Source organism: Dipodomys merriami, unplaced genomic scaffold (genome assembly GCF_024711535.1).
Source record: "Dipodomys merriami isolate MVZ:Mamm:240054 unplaced genomic scaffold, mDipMer1.0.p SCAF_6, whole genome shotgun sequence".
Lineage (NCBI taxonomy): Eukaryota > Metazoa > Chordata > Mammalia > Rodentia > Heteromyidae > Dipodomys > Dipodomys merriami.
The window spans coordinates 24,716,356-24,730,736 of record NW_027206179.1 but is presented as its reverse complement, the minus strand read 5'-3'; the positions used below and the strand labels follow the sequence as shown (position 1 = coordinate 24,730,736).

The following is a 14,381-nucleotide window of genomic DNA, read 5'->3' as shown; positions in this document are numbered from 1 at the left end:
AAAATATAAAGTAATTATCACCTTCAACATATTGTGAACCGATAGTGTATATTTTCTTTTCATTTTTTTCTGACATGTGCATCTACAAATTCTGTACAAAATTGGAATTATACTGGATAAGTTCTAACATCTATTATTTCTATCTTAGCACTTAAGGAAAAACACAGTACTGGAGTTTTGGATTTACTTAGGACTTTGTATTTGCTAGACAAGTAGTCTATGACTTAGGTCACACCTTTAATGCCTTTTGGATTTTTGTTACTTTTTGGATAGTGCTTTAATTTTTTTAAAATGCTTTTTTTATTGTAAAAATACTGTACAGAGGAATTACATGAGTAGATAATGAGTACATTTCATATCAAGCATTGTTGCCTCCTCCTTTGATTTTCCCTTATCATCCCTTTAATTTTTGCCTCCCTCCCCCTCTGTCCAGATTTAGCTACAAGTCTCCTATTTACTCACCCTATGTGGTTTGGTTGATAGATGCATACTACCACACCCAACTGTTAGTTGAGATAATGTAATGTGAACCTTTTGCCTAGGCATACCTCCAATCCTAATCCTTCTGATCTCAGCCTATTGAGGAGCTGCAATTATAGACAGACATCATGCCTATAATGACAATTTCAACTCTTTCCTTTTTTTTTCTTTTTCTTTTTTTTTGAGGGTTGGGGCAGTCAGGGGGCTTGAAATTGGAGCCTGGGTGCTGTCATTGATCTCTTCTGATCAAAGCTAGTGCTCTATCACAGCGCCACTTCAGTTTTTCTGGTGGTTAATTGGAGGTAAGAGTCTCATGGACTTTCTTGTCCAGCTGGCTTTGAACAGCAATCCTCTTATCTCAGCCTTCTGAGTAGCTAAGATTACAGGCATGATCCACCTTCCCAGCTCTTTTCTTGAATATTTTTTTGTGAACTGGTAAAGCAAATGCTTTTTAATCCTTCACTTTATAGGCCCTTTCCAAGGGATTTTTATATTGTGTTTATTTATTAAAGAGGGGCCAGTAAACTACATTAGCTTCAGTTCTCACAGAATCTGGGGCTGTCTCTTTAGGCTTTAAACCCTGTAGGTGTACTGCCTGCAGTGCAATTGTAGGTCCACTATCTCTTAGTTATATACCTTGGGAGTTAACTTAAACTTGTGTCCCTGTTCCCCAAATCCAATGTGTGAAGATAACAACAACTACCTCAGAGGATTCTCCACAAAATTACATTACATAATTCACGAAAAGTCCTAAAAATTGGTGCTGATTCGTAGTCTGTGATTAATAAATATTAGCTTTGTAAAATATTATTTTTATAATAATTATGAATACCACATGTTTTGCAATGTGAATATACACTTCTGGAAGGATTGTGAAATTGCTTTTATACTTGCTAGCTTGTGGAAATAATAAGAAGTTGAAGACAATTCTGAACTTGTGTTTGTGATTGAACTCTTCCTACTGTGTTCTGTTTTGCTAAAGCATTGTGCACATCTGCATGTCACTATTTATTTTCTTCCTTTTTTTTTTTTTTTTTTGGTACTGGTATTGAGAGGAGCCTTGTACTCTTCCTTGGCTTTTTCTACCTAAATCTGCTGCAACACTGCTTGAGATACACCTCCTGGTTTGTCTTGTTAATTGGAGATAAGAGTACCTTGGATTTGTCTGCCTGGCTGGGCTTTAAACTCCGATATTCAGATCTTAGTCTGCTGAGTAGCTAGGATTATAGACATGAGGCATGAGTAACCAGCAATATTATTTTCTAATAACTAGATTTTAGTAATTAGTATGAAAGGTTTTAGGTAGTTGAATGAACTTAAAACTGAAGGAGAAATGAAGAAGATATGAAGACATCCTGTTACATTTATTTTTTGAAAATTCTGACAGCTTTCTGTTCAGGATTACTCTCATTTAGACATCTGTTGAGCAAAGTCAAGTTGTCACGTGTTTTCAGCAGTGCCAGTGTTTGATAGAACAGAAGGATCTAGCTTATAATTATAGCTTAAAATGAAGACATAATATTTAGATGAAAGTTTTCACATAGAGCTACACTTGGACAGCTCAGAATACCCCTGTATCTTTAGTTCTGTTGTTTTATGTGCTACCTGGCTGCGCTGTTATGCTCTGGCAGGCATTTCTTCACATTTTGGCATTAATTAGCTGGGTCATTAGGTCCTCCTCATTCCTTTTCTCATGCTACCTTTTTCTTCCTTTACTCAGCGTGGGATAAGTCTGTTGTCCTCTAATCAATGAAGACAAAGAGTGACTTGGGACACAGTGTTTGGTGTTGGCAAAGAAAAAGGAGATACTGTTAATCAATGTGACCCTCTGGAAAAGGGGTACCAGGAAGAGAGGTGGGAGGGAGGGGGGAGAAGTAAGAACCAGAGTAGGAAGAAATGGAGGAATAAAGTGGAAGGAGGGAGGAAAGGCCAAAAAGACCATTAGGCTACCATAATGCATTTACAATGTAGCCCTTCTCTTCTTTTTCTCCCTAGTAACCAGCAACAGACATGGACTAAAATGAAAGTGCTAGAGAGCAAAGGAGAGTTGCTACAATTCTAAATCATAGCTGTACATCTGATCATCTAGGGCACTTGCTACTCTGTTCATACTTGGATAGCATTCTAAGATGTACTGAATTACTGAAAAGCAATTTAGGGGTCAAGCAGACTTATTTTTCCTTTTTTTTTTTTTTTTTTTGAGAGAGAGAGAGAGAGAGAGAGAGAGAGAGAGAGAGAGAGAGAGAGAGAGAGACTGACTCTGACTATTCTAACTCATGCTGGTATCAATCTCACAATCCTCTAACCTCAGGCTCCTAAGTGCTGAGATTATATGTATATGCCACTACACCTGGCTTAGGCAGGTACAGCATACTTTAAAAGTCAGATGAAGAAAGAAAAGAAATAAATTCCATTTTTCTGTTCCTCCTCTCTCCCTTTGGCACCTACACACACTTATTTCACCAGCTTTGACCTATAAACTAGCCTTCGCCCTTCAGGTCATGCATGGTGATAGTTTGGTGTTGGTGGGTCTTTCTCTTCTTACAAAGTGATTCCAGAGACAAGAGATGATAATCGGCCAAAAAAAAAAAAAAAAAACAAAACTGGATATGGGAACACAATTATAAGTGCAATTATGTAATTTTTACTGTCTTCTTGTTTAGAATGTATTTATTATTATCCTAATTGGGAAGTGTATTTGCTTCTATCAGTGGAGAAAAAACATAGTAGGTAATAATTTTAAGTTGGCTTCTATTTAGTTCTGCACTTTAGGTACATAAGGGTTAAGTAGGAACACAATGCTGTGGTTAAAGTCATCTTTGAGTGGAACATGGAAGAAGGCTGGGGGGAAGGAAGGCCTATAGCTATTGTCAGTAGACCAGAAGACTGTGCCTCAACAGTCATGTGGTCTGCAAATATATATGAGCTCTTAATTTCCTGTGTAGTGCTTAGGGTAAGATACAAAGTAAGTTGGCAGACCCAGAACAGTTAGTGGTTTCTGGGAGAAACCCTCAGAAAAAGTCAAACTTACTTCATGAATGTGGGAATTAGTAGTTTATCTATTCCACCAAAAAGACCATTAGTTGGTCCTTCTTACTTTAAAAGTGATTTTTGGAAGAAAGAACTTGCCAAAAAATAAAGAATTTACTCATCTACTGTGTAAAAGATCCACTTAAGTATTAAAAAAAATAGTTTCATTATGTGAAATCAGAATTCAAGTTGGAGATTGCTACCAATCTCCCTCGGTCGAGTAATTACATAGTCCACTTTCTGCTGTTGAATTCCATACCAGATTCTGGAAAAAACAAACAAACAACAACTACAGCAACAACAACTACAACAACAATAACAAAATACTCCTTCCAGTTAATTTCTTCCACTGACTTGACTTCAATGATATTAAATTGAAGGACTTTGGTGCAAGGTATTGATTATTTTTAATGAACATTTGTGTTGGTAAACTGATGACTTATCACTAAAATTTTTCCTCATGAAAAATCTAGTTGATTAGATTAGATAGATTAGACAAATACAAAATGGTGATGTCCGATTGACCAGAGTAATGCATTATACATGCATTATTCAGTTATTCTTAAAGCATTAATTACTTCACTTGATGAATCAAATGAATTATTTTATCATTAGTAAAATGCATTATCATACCCTTGACTTTCTGATTTAGTGAATGATTTTATTCCTTCACAACTATTAGAATTCCACCTATTTACATCTCATTTATAAGCGATCCTTACACACATAGCAATTAAGATAATACAAAGCCAACCAACCTTTGGATTAAAATAATGAGCAATTTTGAAGTTGCATGCAATAGTATTTTAACAGCTTTGTTTGAACATAATTTTGATATTAACCCTTGATTTGTAGTGCAACTTCTGTTTTATTGTAGGGCATTTGGTAGGTTTTCTGAGATGTGAATTAAATTTAGAAATAAATTGAATTTCTATTTTTGCAGGGTGCCAGTGATTCACACTTGAAATCCTAGCTAGTTGGAAGGTTGATACCCAACGATAGCAATTTGAAGCCAGGTTGGGCAGAAAAATCCATGATTCTCTTCTCTCCAATTAACTACCAAAAAGCTAGAAATGGAGTTGTGGCTCAAGTGGTAGAGTCTTAGGCTTGAGTAAAAACCCTAAGGTACAGCTCCCTGGCCCTGAGTTCCAGCGGTTATATCAGCACAAAACAAAACAATAAAATACATTTTCATGGGCTGGGAAGGTGGCTCAGTAGTAGAGTGTTTGCCTTGCATGCATGAGGCCCCGGGTTCGATTCCTCAGCACCACATAAGCAAAAAGAAAAAAGCTGGAAGTGGCGCTGTGGCTCAAGTGGTAGAGCACTAGCCTTGAGCTGAAGAGCTGAGGGACAGTGCCCAGGCCCAGAGTTCAGGCCCCAAGACTGGACCCCCCCAAAAAATACATTTTCATTTATCATTATGAAGAAAACGTTTACAAAATGAAATTGTACTGGAGATGGGCTCAATGGAAGAGGGCATGCCTAGCATTTGTGATGCCCTGGGTTCAGTACCCAGTAAAACACACACACACACACACACACACACACACACACACACACACACACACACACACACACACACACACACACACACACACACACGAGACTGTTCTAAATATGAAAGCATCAGAATATTTTTTCTATTTCATTTACATAGTATTTTATGTGCAAGGTTAGTATAGGGCTTTCTTCTTACAAAAATCTCCAGAGAATCATTAGGCAACTAGAGAAATCTTTAGAGATTCTTACTTTAAAAATCACTAAAATCACCTAGGTACTCTAAGTCATTAAGTGGTTTAAGAATTTACTTCTGGATTTCTGTTACTTTCAGAGGAAAATGTAGAGATAATAGCCTGCCAGACTAGGTTAAAACATCGACGATTAAAAGCAACTTTTATTCTACTACTTACTTATGTGAGAGTTCCAGACTGATAATTAAACTGTCTTCCTGACTATAAGAAATTAATGGCATTAGATGTTTTGTTGAGTTTACTTCCCGTTGAACATCTCACTAAAGATTATGAACCTTTATACTAGAGCAGCAAAGTTTTTTCCATAAAAATATTAAATATTTTATGATATTATGTATCATGTAAGGTCTCTATTGCATATTCTTCTCTACTGCTACAGGTTCTTCTGTCCAAATCAAACATTGAAATATGTAGCAACTCTTCATCATTCACTCTCCACTTGTAACTACTGTAGTGTTTTCCGTATCACACTTCTTTTTAAGTCATTTTCACCATTCATCAGTAGTTGAGGGAGGAGAGTTCTGTGGGGGAATTATGGAGTGAGAAGGGCAAGCAGATTCTTCTCTAGCTGCATTTTCAGTAAGTTGATGGACAGTCCTGGGGACTGAGCTTCTGAGAGGTCTCTGATGTCTAAGTTAAGGCACGTATTGTCTTCCCGAAGAGGTCCAGTATAAGTCCAGGTTAGAACAACTTTAGAATACCAATGTCATAGGTCCAAAGTACCTCATCTATGGCATTGTGTGTGTGTGTGTGTGTGTGTGTGTGTGTGTGTGTGTGTGTGTGTGTGTGTGCACGCACGTGGGTGTACTCTCTTTGATTATTATAACTGGTAATCGCAATAGTGAACTATGAAGAATCTCACTTTGGAAATAGAACCATATAGACTTTCTACATTGGATTACCACATGCCCTTCCATTGAGATGTCTGAACAGAACCCAGGCCCTATTCTTAGGAATTCCCTCGAGTGGAACTAGGTACTACTATCCAAATATTAGGTGTCCATCATTATCAGGATACTCATATTTCCTTAATGACTATTTAGTGTAGAGTTATAGTAGTAAAGTGTTTAAGATTTTTAGTTAAGCACGGTAAAAGTACAGGATGAAAACAGGAATTATATATAGCTTTCTAGGATGAATGTATGAAGCTAGAGATGTTTGGTTGTTAATGATCTGTCACAATAAATGGGGGACATAATTTTTCAGGTGTTTTTAGCATTCTTTTATGTGTTAGTCCTACTTTCATTCATTACCTAAAATCCAACCTTCTGTGGTTCCTTTTCTTCTACTAGATGATCGCCCTTCTTCTACTAGATGAAAGCCCTTAAATCACCAGGCTTGGATTTCAGTATGCACTCTAGTCAATTACCTATATCACCTAATTAGTGGGAAAAGAAAAAGAATCACACATTAAAATAATGTATATAAATAATTGATATATGACTTGAAAATCATTTTGAATTTATATTTAAATTGAGTATTATCCACTGTTTCTTAGAAGTTTAGAATACTTCCCATTAATTATTCATATCACAGTATGAAAATTTGGCTTGGGATAAACTATAAAGCCACTGTGCTCTTTTGTCCTATCGTAGAGATCATTTTTGTGTGTAATAGCTTTGGTGCTGTGGATTGCCTGCTGGTTGTATGATCTAGAGCAACTGATAGAACATTTAAGGCCTAGATGTCTTCATCTGCACACTAGATGAACTCCTATCTGAAAGATGCCAGTGTGTACGACAGCACAGGGTATGATGCTTTGTTTGAGATCAGGCACAGTCTCAGTTCTTATCTTTAGTGATACTTTAAATCAACCCATTTCTTGTTTCAAACCCATTTTTTATATCCAAGTAACATTGTATTTATTTACATTCCCCCCATGATAAATAATAAATAAATACTATTTCTGTCTTGTTCTGCAAGTAAGTGTTCTCGAGAATATGAGCAGAGAATAGCAAAACAATGCCACCCAATGTTCAATCCAATGTCTGTGCGTGGTCCATCACAGTACGTGTTTATTCTCAGTAGTGTTACACAAGACATTGCTGGCTCAAATAGGAGACGCTTCTGCGATGTCAGAAAGCCTGCAGTTCCTAGGGAGCCTCTTGCCTGGCTTATCTTTTCTCTTTGCTTCTTTTGGTACTAACTTTTGGTACTAACTTTTGGTACTAACTTTAACCTTTTTCATTTGGTTCCTTCTCTTGATGCTTTCCTCAGCTATCCTCAGGGCAGCTCTTGACTCCTAGGAGTTCATTTTTGCTCCCTTAGAGGCCTTGCTAAACAAGAAGCAGAATTTTCAGGCCTCCTCCTCCTCCTCCTCCTCCTCCCCCTCCCCCTCCTCCTCTTCCTCCTCCTCCTCCTTCTTTTTCTTTTCTTTTGGAACAGTGGTGGTTTGTTCTTCCACGTGAGGCAGTCTGCCCTACAGCAAACATGCTTGCTTCTAGATCTCCTCTCTCTTTGAATAAAATCCTCCCAGAGGCTAATGCTGGTGGGAAATGTTTTTTTTTTTTTCAATTTTTTCAATTTCTTTTTATATGCACCTAGAAAGCCTGACTGAGATCTGAGCATCAACCTTTGTTGTATATTTTGTGATTGGGGAAGTAAAACTAAAAAGCATTTCTTTCACTCAAATTGTTCTCACAGATGAGTTTTGTTGACTAAAGGCTTTCTTCCTTATGAGCTTTGCCCTCTCTGAATAAAAGAAGGGTTATATTGATACTGCTTTTTCCTTTTTGATTGCTCTTGAATTTTCTCCTCTCTGATGTGTTTGGTCATCAGACTTCATTAGCAAAGTGTATCAGATAACTATTATCCAAGTCTGTATCTTGTTTAGTCTTCTGTGAAACAATTTTCATCCAATCTTACCTTGTTCAAAAGCCAGCCTTCCCAAGGTAGAAGTTATGAACGAATATACTTAATTCTGGAGGACAATAATTTTGTCTCAATGGTTTGTATGCCTATCTTCCATAAAATTTAAGATCCATATACTCTAGGGAAACCACATATTTCATAATTGCCTGACATACTAGCATCTTTCAATATCAAAAATTAACTTTGACTATGGGATCTGTAAACAATGTAATGATTTTGAGCAAGGAATAATTTGACTTTCGAGGATCACTTAAGCTAATAGCAAATCTTTGAAATGATACACACTTAAGACAAAAATTGAAGGTTGGAATCTAATGAAATCTCTCTATCTGTCTCTCTCTTTGTCTCTGTCTCTCTGTCTCTGTCTCTCTCTGTCTCTCTCTCTCTTTCTCTCTTTCCCTCTTGCAATGGTTTTTACAGAGACAGTGTCTTACTGTGTAGCCCAGACTGGCCTCAAACTTAAAATTGTCCTCTCAGTGCTGGGATTATGGGTGTGCGTCACTATACTCAGCCACTACACACATCCAAATGAAATGTTTCTCGAGCTATGTCCTTTTTCTTAGAAATCTGGTAACTTCGTGTTCTTAATTTTTATTCTCTTGATGTAGTTGTACAAGGAGATTTCAGTTCATTGTCAGTTTATGAGTACAACACATCTTAATCAGTGTCACCCCTTTCATCCTTCTCCCTCTTATCTCAAGCCCTAATTCAAGTTCACACATGTATATTGAGTAGTATGACTGTATTTGCCTACCAATCTGTGTCTCTATATTCAACTATACAAACTAATCTAAACATAGGGAAACAAGCCAACGCTTGTTTGAGTTACCAAAGTCTGTGGCTCAACGAAAGGCCCTGAGTTCAAAGCCTAGTACTGCCAAAGGAAACAATCCATAGGATACAGGAAGTGGGAGTCTGATTAAAGACATTCACCTTTAAAGGGGGCTTATGAGAGTAAAATTAGTTTCTTTGTCTGGAAAGAAAAGGCCTTAGGACACTTGCCTTTACTAATAGAAAAACAAAATTTTCATTCCTAGAGACATTTATTCATATCTTTGAGGAGCAATGAAGACCTGAAGAATCACATTCTCTCTCTCTCTCTCTCTCTCTCTCTCTCTCTCTCTCTCTCTCTCTCTCTCTCTCTCTCTCTCTCTCTCTCTCTCTCTTTCTCTCTCTTTCATCATATACACATACACACACACATACACACTCACACACATAGCTAACAGGGAGAGAAGAAAGGAAGAAGAAAGAAAAGCAAAGAAAGAATCTCCTCCTGTGTGCATTAGCCTCCCTCTCCCCCCTCCCTCCTTTCCTTTTAGCTTTCTTTGCAAACTTAGACCACACTATTGATTACTGACTATTTATTGCAGAAGATACTACTCTGTGTTCAATAAATTATGCTTTAATTCCTGAGTCCAACAAATGGTTGACCTGAAAAAGAAGATAAATGAATAGATTGTCCAGAGCTCGTATTAGATTCTACTCTTTATGTCTCACTATATTAGTGTTTTTCAATTCAGTGAGTGAGTTTTCCATTCTTTTCTTCCTTCTTTCAAAATTATTATACCTACCACAGTATTCCTGGATCAAAAAGGCTCAGCTGTCATCATTCTTGATTTCAACATTGAAAGGGTTAGCTTGTGATGTATTTATACCTTGGTGCTGATATTCATAATTTAATACACATTACAGTTTATGACAATCTAGGTAACTAGTGTTCATGAAAATATTTTAACATTCCATGAATTCATATAATCATAAATAGCACTGATATACAGCACATATAAGTAATTATTTCAACACTGATTTTCCACACTGAATTTTTACAGAGTTTAGTTTTCTTTTTGTTATATTATTATTATGTTACTTTTGGAAATATATGGAGTACTCACTGATAGTTTGATGGCTGTATGTGGCCTATAATGGCCAAGTCAGGGTAATTAATATTTCTATAATGTATTTTTAGAATTTTCTACTAAACATGATAGTTATGGTTATACATGTTTGTGAGGTACAGTATATATGTGATACTTGTACTTATAATCAGAGTTGTTAACACTTGCATGTCTTTGTCAATTGAAGAGGTTTAGTAATATGCAACTTGATTTTGCATTTGTGAAATCATAAAATTAAGAAATATTTCATTGTTGGAAATGAACTACACAGGGATTACCAGGCATGACTCTGAAATAATCCCTAAAACCATGTTTTCTTTTGTGGCAAACAGAATTTCTACAGTTAGGAAAAAATAAAGTAAATGAATTCTTTCCTAATCACAGCATAAACTGGCAGAGGTTTTGTTCTTAGTTGAAAATAAATATAAAATAACTGTCATCAGTATAGATTCTATTGAATTGTGAAGACAGACTTAATCAGAATTGTAGTGTAGAAATCAAAGGCTTTTTCAGCCAGTTTCTGAGAAAACCCCAAGTAGCTTCCACGAATTCCCAACTAGAGGAATTCATCATGTTTCTCCTTGTGTGGCTTCAGTATGAACCCCAGTGCTCCAGGAGAAGAGTCTTTTTTCTATCAAGTTTTTACTTGGAGTCCTTGAAGTGTCCAGGACTTGATTTGACTCTACATTTCTGAGGGAGGATGTAGCCACGGGGAATAACGAGGAGCTTTGAAGAGGTGAAGCAGAATCACTCTGTTGTTGGAAACTTAGATTGATAAACTCAGAAGTATCATCTTTCCTTAGCTTTTTCTTATCCAATTTATTTTCTCCAAAGGATGTAAAACTTGGATTTGCTCTAACAGGTTCACTCTGTGCAATGAGAAGTGTTCAATGCCTTCCTGGCTCAAATATAGCCTACATACATAAAGTGCCTCTTTAGAAATCATGGAGTGAGCACTAATAAGGCTGACAGTATTCAGTAGTAGCTTTAATTTCAGTCTTATTTTTATTCTATGAGTGATCTCAGTGATGCCTAAGTGGTATCCTGGGTACAAGAGTTCCTTTGTTGGTCTATACTTTTCCTTCAGAGTCTCTTAAGCAGGAAATGCAATTGCCAGTATCTTGTTCAAGTTTTGTTAAATGATAATGTTTGTGTATACACGTAATGATTATCAAAGATATTTCATGGCTTTCTAATTCATTATGGCCACCTTAATTAAGTTTGTTATAACTTTAGCATTACATGAACTGAATTGCATTATGAGACTGAACACTCTTAATTGCTACATATGGGAAATAGAAAGAGTTCAAAAATATTCCATTTGCACAAGAATCCCATTTAGACTATTCCAAATAAAACAATTTGATAATTTTAATCTTACAACAAATGTATAAATAATCTAGAGTAAATGTGTTTATTAGGATGCATTTGTTGCTCTGTTAATGATGGCATTTTGCACATTAGGTTGGCCACCTACTTTAAGTTTCTGTTGAACAAAAGGGCTTCCTAAAATTTAATAAATGGAAAATTAATTGAGCTATTTTAGAAAAATGTATGTGGTAAATTCATTATTTAAATGGGTGTTCTTTCAAGAAGAAATCACTGGCTCTTCTGATTCCTACATCTCATACTAGATCACAGATGTACATCAAGTGTCATTTGAAATGTTTCTACCAACCCACCAATAACTTAATCATCACAGGAGATACAGGATGGATATATATATATATATATATATATATATATATATATATATATATGTATGTATACAAATGAAACTACCCACTAAAAGTGGTTGTGTTTAAGACAAGCAGACAACATGGGCTTCTCAGATTTTATTAGTATAATTGCTTTCTTGTTTTATCTACAGAATTTTTCCGAGAGTTGCTGGAGAATGCAGAGAAATCCCTAAATGACATGTTTGTCCGGACTTACGGAATGCTGTACATGCAGAATTCAGAAGTGTTCCAAGATCTTTTCACGGAGCTGAAGAGATACTACACTGGGGGCAATGTGAACTTGGAGGAGATGCTCAATGATTTCTGGGCCCGACTCTTGGAACGCATGTTCCAGCTGATAAACCCTCAGTATCACTTCAATGAGGACTATTTGGAATGCGTGAGCAAATACACAGACCAGCTGAAGCCATTTGGGGATGTGCCCCGGAAACTGAAGATCCAGGTCACCCGCGCCTTCATTGCTGCCCGCACCTTCGTCCAGGGCCTGACTGTGGGAAGAGAAGTTGCCAACCGAGTTTCCAAGGTAATTGTTCATCCGTGTACTTTCGAATCCCTCTTCCTCTTTTATGCTGATTTAATCAAATGTCTAAAAGAAGATAAGGTAAAAATTCTTTCTTACCAATCAAGTGTTCAAGCTCAACTCTTTACCTTTATTTTTTCTTTCTTCTGTGTGTGTGTGTCTGTTTTTATTTAGGAAATAATGTTATTTATCAGCAACACCGCAGGATAATTTTCATTAGGAATGGGGTCAAAAGAGCCTGGCTTGCAGACATGATCACTTGAAGTTTTTGATTAAAGCTTTAAGGATGATAGATAGTCATACACAGCTCAAGGGTTCTAGTCTTCTGGAGCATCAACGCTTGCAAGTAGTAATATGTTGTTCAGGAGGACAGCAGCTGGTCTTTCTTCTTGACCAATTGTGTCAGAGTGGCCAAGCTCCTTAATTGTGGGAGAAGAACCCTTTGTCCATACTTGTAGATCGAGATTAGGAAGGAAAGGACTGATGAACCCAAAGCATAGATTCTGGCAGGCAATTCCTTGGGTTCCCTATTATGCTTGTAATTCTATGTCATGTATTGTGGTGGACTTATGAAAAAGGTAAATCACTAATCCGATATGGGCCTTTCCTTGAGGATAATGTCTCTAAACCTTTAATGTAGGGGATAGTTCTCAAGGCTGCCATTAAACCTTGAGTATTTCCAATGTGGAGGATATCATCCTTTGTTTAAGTTCTGACTTGACATTTAACTGCTCTTATGAAAAAGGCCTACCCATTTATGAAGTCAGACCTACAAAAAAATCCTAAAGCATGATTATTATAAGAAGCAAAAGAAAAAATACATGAGAGGAATCTGGTATCAGGTCACCTAAAGAAGGTCATATTTGTACAAAGATTATTGCCAAACAGTACTTTTTTATTATAGGGCTGTGCAAAAGAGCTACAATGGTTTTCATAACTATTGGCATGACCTTGCTATAATTCTTTTTTTTCAACTTTCATCTCATTATTTACATCCTGGCCAGAAGACTTGTAATGGACATAACCCCCTAAAATATGTTTCTCTATGGCATGATTTGTAAAATTAATAGTAATCCTTTTTAAAATGATCAGTTCCTAAAAAATTTAAGCATATGGAAAGGTTATTTTCAAAAAGATTTAAAAATTCTTTTTGAAAGAAATTTATTGATGTAAGGGCATATAATTTGATGTTTAATAAATTTCCTTATTGGATATCAATAGTTTTACATACCAAAGACAATAGGTCCTCAAAAGTAAATTAACAGCAAAGTAGTTCAGGGAAATAACAATAGAAAATATAACTTGAGAGTTGTCTGTACAAGTATAAAAAGTAAACATATTTTATATTTTCTTGAGCAGACATATTTTGTAGTTGTCTATACATATAAATTAATAAACCGAAAGCCACGCAAGTTTCTGATTAAAGCTTTTGCTCTTGTTAAAGAAAAACCATGAAGCTAGCTCTTTAGAAACGGCAGGGAGGAAGAAATTTAAAGCATAGAATACCATATGCTGTAGTTTCTGCTTATGTGCATACAGCATGGCCTGAGAGGTTCCAGTGAAAAGGAAATATACATTTTCTAGAAATGTCTAAAAGCTGCAGGAAACACTGGCATTCACCATTCCTCCTGTGTCTTGGGAGATAACATTCACAGCTGCCTACAGATGGCTTCTCCTTGGTCTTCATAGATTGGCTGACTCTGGGATCTTTGTTTATCAAACTCCAACAAGATTTCTTCAGGGTCAAGGTTGAGCTTGTGTGATACAGTAAAGTATCACTTGTAATATTTTTCCCCAAAATGATGGGGTTGTAGTTGGCAGCAGCATATTCTTTTCTCTGAACCTTTTATTTGCCAATCATCACCTCTAGGTATAGGATACAATCTGTGAGTCATATGCCTTATATGTCTACCATTTTATATGCATGTTATCTTGGTCAATCTGAGTTGTCTTAATCACTTAAACTCATGAATCTTGTTTTCATACCTGGGCTCTGCATTTTGAAGATAGACAAGTAATAGATAGATAGATGGACAGATAGATAGATAGATAGATAGATAGATAGATAGATAGATAGATAGATAGATAGATA

The 14,381-nt window shown here is 36.3% G+C and overlaps 1 protein-coding gene across 2 annotated transcripts in view; it reads left to right on the top strand.

The window, feature by feature from the left end:
* Gpc6 (glypican 6) overlaps positions 1 to 14,381 on the top strand; it is a 985,788-nt gene that overhangs the window by 466,585 nt on the left and 504,822 nt on the right. For both annotated transcript variants that reach the window (XM_070002744.1, XM_070002743.1), the window contains exon 3: positions 11,901 to 12,292. In XM_070002744.1, the coding sequence (XP_069858845.1) occupies positions 11,901 to 12,292 (392 nt within the window). The remainder of the gene's footprint in view (positions 1 to 11,900; positions 12,293 to 14,381) is intronic.